Source organism: Micromys minutus (assembly GCF_963924665.1).
Source record: "Micromys minutus genome assembly, chromosome: 4".
In the NCBI taxonomy this organism is placed as follows: Eukaryota; Metazoa; Chordata; class Mammalia; order Rodentia; family Muridae; genus Micromys; species Micromys minutus.
The window spans coordinates 27727952-27732251 of NC_137973.1; the positions used below are offsets into that span (position 1 = coordinate 27727952).

Sequence of the window (4300 nt, forward strand, 5' to 3'; positions counted from 1 at the left end):
CAGGCAAAGAATATAGGTCAAATTTGAGATTACTCCAGAAAGAAAGATGAAGGGGGAATCTTTAAGCTAAGCAGTGTCACAAAAAGACCAATGCTGTTAGCATAAGGATATTATTTCTCCATGTTTATGGAAAAATTTAAGACTATAGGAAATAACAGACCCTGATCACATACATTACTAAAGGGAAGAGACTTGAAGCAGAATGACGTTTCTTTTGCTTCACTTTTTTTAACCAATTTGTAAATGTCTGAGGAGGGTATCCCTATATCCCCAAAAAAGAAAATGGTAAATGGGTTTATACGTTAGCAATGAACTAAGAATGAACTGAAGAAGGACAAATAATTCAAAACCTGAGTTTAAGACAAAGGGAGGCTGTTAAGAAAAAGAATAAAAAAGAAAATGAAAAACCATTATGCTTAATCTTTACACACCAAGAAAACTTTGACTAATTCCAGGTTACATCTTGTTTTACATGTACTTTATGCTCATTGTAATTAGTAAGATCTTATTGCACACTATCAAACTTTTAAAAAACCCAAATACTGACAAACATGTATTCGTATACTTTTATGCAAAAATGCTTAAAATCTGTACATTTATCTTTGTTTTTTAAAATAAAGTTGTTCAATTAAAAAAAAAGAAGGAAGGCCTATGGTACTCAGTCAAGAAAGAGATTTATTAATCTGTTGTCGAATCTCTCAATATTGCCATGTTCCACGATTACTGGAACTAAGGGGAAAGAAAAGACTCAGAGTCACAGGACTCAGCCCAGTGATGACAGCCAAGGGTGGGATATTTCCTAATTTTCAGAGTCTCTGTTCAGGAAGTTATGGAAAAATTTGCATTGATGTTAGGAAATTTTGGACTGCCCATTACATGGAGATCCACTTCCCAGTGGGTGAGGCAGCAATCCTATAAAAAGAGTACGACCTTGACTGTAGTATTCCTGCCACTCAAGCTTTGGTCTACTCTGGAGAACCTGGTGAGTCTGATTCCTCGAGTACTAGAGAGGGTCTGCCTTGTTCATATTCTCATGAGCACAGTAATTTTGTTGGGTACAAACTGATCAAGAAATGAATGTGACTTAGAAGAAACAACTTTAGGAATGGAGGGTTGTCATGTGCTGTGCAAACCTGCTTTTGCTTTTGTTTGAGCCATAATTTTATATACAAGGAAAAGCAAAACGATTGAGAAAGTTGTGATTTGTGACGAAAACCAAGCAAAATATGCCTTTTCTTTTCTGATATCTTGATGAATTTGGATAATCTGTTTTGAAGGCTTATTTCACAAGCTGATGATAAATCCACCTTTTCTTTCAACAGCTGTTTGTGTTGTCCAGTCATTCTGACTGGAATATCCTAGCAGTAGATTGGTAATGTTCATAAGAAGGTCAAGGTTATGAGAATATGCTGTTCACATAAATAATATTTTTCAGTGGTGTGAAAGAGAAATAGATTCTTAGGAAAAATGACATGAGATATAAAAAAGGAAGGTCTGGCTGCTAAGGTTGATGAAAAAGTTGTGTAAATAGAAGTGACAATTCAGCATCTTCTAAAACGAGTATGAGAGATTTGCATAAACACGCAGGTATATAGGAAGAGAAGCAAAGGTACTATAGTCCTAGAAGCCTAGATTCTTTATGGGGATCACTTCTTCTGATAACTGTCATGTAATGTCTTTCAGATTCTGAGACTCCAGTAAGATGTCTTATCAGCAGCAACAGTGCAAGCAGCCCTGCCAGCCTCCTCCTGTGTGCCCAGCGCTCAAGTTCCCTGAGCCTTGTCCTCCTCCAAAGTGCCCTGAGCCTTGTCCTCCTCCAGTGTGCCCTCAGCCTTGCCCCCCTCCAGTGTGCCATGAGCCATGCCCCCCTCCGCCATGGCAGCCAAACTGCCCTCCTGTGCAAATCCCACCCCGCCAGCAGAAGTATCCACCCAAGAACAAGTGAGGGCCTTGCAGTCATCAGGACCAGAGGAAGTTAAGGGAATCTATCTCACATATGTTCATAGAAACTCCTCCATCCTTCTTTTAAAACCTGTCCTGGATGCAGAAGAATCTTCTCTACCCTTCATCCTCCACCTGCCTATGATGATGGGCGCTCATAGAGAAGACATTTCTCTGGGGCTGTCCTCTAGCTGCTCTCCTGGGCCTGTTGATATTGCTACTTTTTCATTGCTCTAGTGTACCACAGGCTCAGAAGAAAGCACAACCTGTATCTACTGTGTGCTGTCTGAGAGGCCTTCTCTGCCTGCTTCTTACCTGGGCAGTGCAATGGTCACTGCTGTTTTACTTCCTTAAAAAAGGAATCCTTTTGGTAATGGTCTAATAAATACTTTTTCTCTTGCAAAACTGCTTAATATTGTATTACTATTTTTGCATATTTCTAACTTTATTCAAAGAAATTTTAAAATTTAATACAATGTGTTCTAAATGGATTCATATCAAAGACTAATTTTATCTTATTTCTTTTTTATTAGTTATTTTATTTATTTACATTTCAAATGTTATCCCATTTCCTAATTTCCCCTCTGCAAAAGACCTATTCTATCACCTCTACTCCCCCATTCAATCTTATTTTAAAGTTATGGTTTTGACCATATTAAGGTTTAATTGCTTTGAAGACCAAGTTATTTAACTTCTTAAAGTATTATATTAATAAAATAAAACGTAAATAACTTTATCATCTGTCAGCCACCTATTTATCTACAATCAATTACTGTCTTTCATCTTTTTTTGTAGACATTTACACTGTCACCTATGGTATAGTCAGTGTCAGACCCCATGCACTCTATAGAGTTCAGTGATTGCTCCTGGACTAGCAGAAGCAGCTCACCATCATTAACAACAATACAACCGTGTGGCTTTCTCATACCTACTCAGTAAATGTAATATGAACACTACATTATTCTTTGCCATTGTCCTCCTCTTTTATTAATTTACTCCTTTTCCTATGTGATCCTAAAGAAAAAGTGCCTTTTAGAACTCATAGAATCGATGATACCAACCCTTAAAACAGGTTGGATTAAAAAAATGGTGAGAAAAGGTTTTGGAGAGGTCATGTTACCTTCTCTTCATGTTTTCTTGCTATTCTGATATCTCACAAAATTTTGTACATTACAACTTTCCTCATTCTTGTCTTCTCAAGCCAGACTTTACAGAGTATAATGTTTAAAGGCAGCTAAAGTTATAGAAGAATTAAGAAGTTATTGTGGATGTCAAAAGAAACACCTTGATCAAAGTTCTGAAGTCAATTAATGACTGTTGTTACATTACAAAGAATCTCCAACTTAACTGCAGGTATTGACTTGACCCAGGCAAAGCTTTAGGCAATAACCTTGTCTACACAAACAAACAAACCAACAAACCATACAACCAACTTTGACCTAGTATCCTCCTGACAAGGATAAGTCACAGAGAGACCTGAAAAACTGAGAGAGAAAATTAAAAATGGCCGTCTTAAATAATTAAACTTAGGGCATAAATAGACCAAATAGAAACAAAAAGAACCATTGAAAGAATCAACAAAACCAAGAGCTGGTTCTTTGAGAAAATCAACAAGATTGAAAAACCCTTAGTCAGACTAACTAGAGGGCAAAGAAAGAATATCCAAATTAACAAAATCAGAAAGGAAAGTGAAGACATAACAACTAAAACTGAGGAAATTCAAGAAATCATCAGATCCTCCTACAAAAGATTGTACTGCACAAAGTTGGAAAATTTGGAGGAAATGGATAAATTTCTAGACAGATACAAGATGCTAAAGTTAAACCAGGACCAGGTAAACCATCTAAATAATCCCATAACACCTAAAGAAATAGAAGAAGTCATCAAAAGCCTCCCAACCAAAAAAAGCACAAGTCCAGACGGGTTCAGTGCAGAATTTTATCAGACATTTATTGCTGACATAATAACAATACTCTCCAAACTATTTCACAATATATAATCATATGGAACACTACTTAATTCATTTTTTGAGGCTACAATAACCCTCATTTCTAAACCATACAAAGACCCTAAAAGGAAAGAGAAATTCAGACCAATCTCACTTATGAACATTGATGCAAAAATACTCAACAAAATTCTTGCAAACCAAATTCAAAAACAAATCAAAATGATCATTCACCATGACCAAGTAGGCTTCATCCCTGGGAAGCAGTGATGGTTTAATATAATATAAGAAAATCTATAAATGTAATCCACCATATAAACAAACTCAAAGAACAAAATCACATGGTCATCTCACTAGATGCTGAGAAAGCATTTGACAAAATTCAACACCCCTTCATGTCAAAAGCCTTGGAAA

The 4300-nt window shown here is 36.4% G+C and overlaps 1 protein-coding gene across 1 annotated transcript; it reads left to right on the forward strand.

Annotated features, from left to right (window-relative positions):
• Positions 1–1702: 1702 nt before the first annotated feature.
• Positions 1703–1945, forward strand: LOC308419414 (uncharacterized protein; the record flags this gene model as incomplete). The annotated part of the gene is made up of 1 exon (XM_080915146.1): positions 1703–1945. The coding sequence occupies one exon, from the start codon at positions 1703–1705 to the stop codon at positions 1943–1945; it is 243 nt and encodes an 80-aa protein (XP_080771272.1).
• Between the last annotated feature and the right edge of the window lie 2355 nt (positions 1946–4300).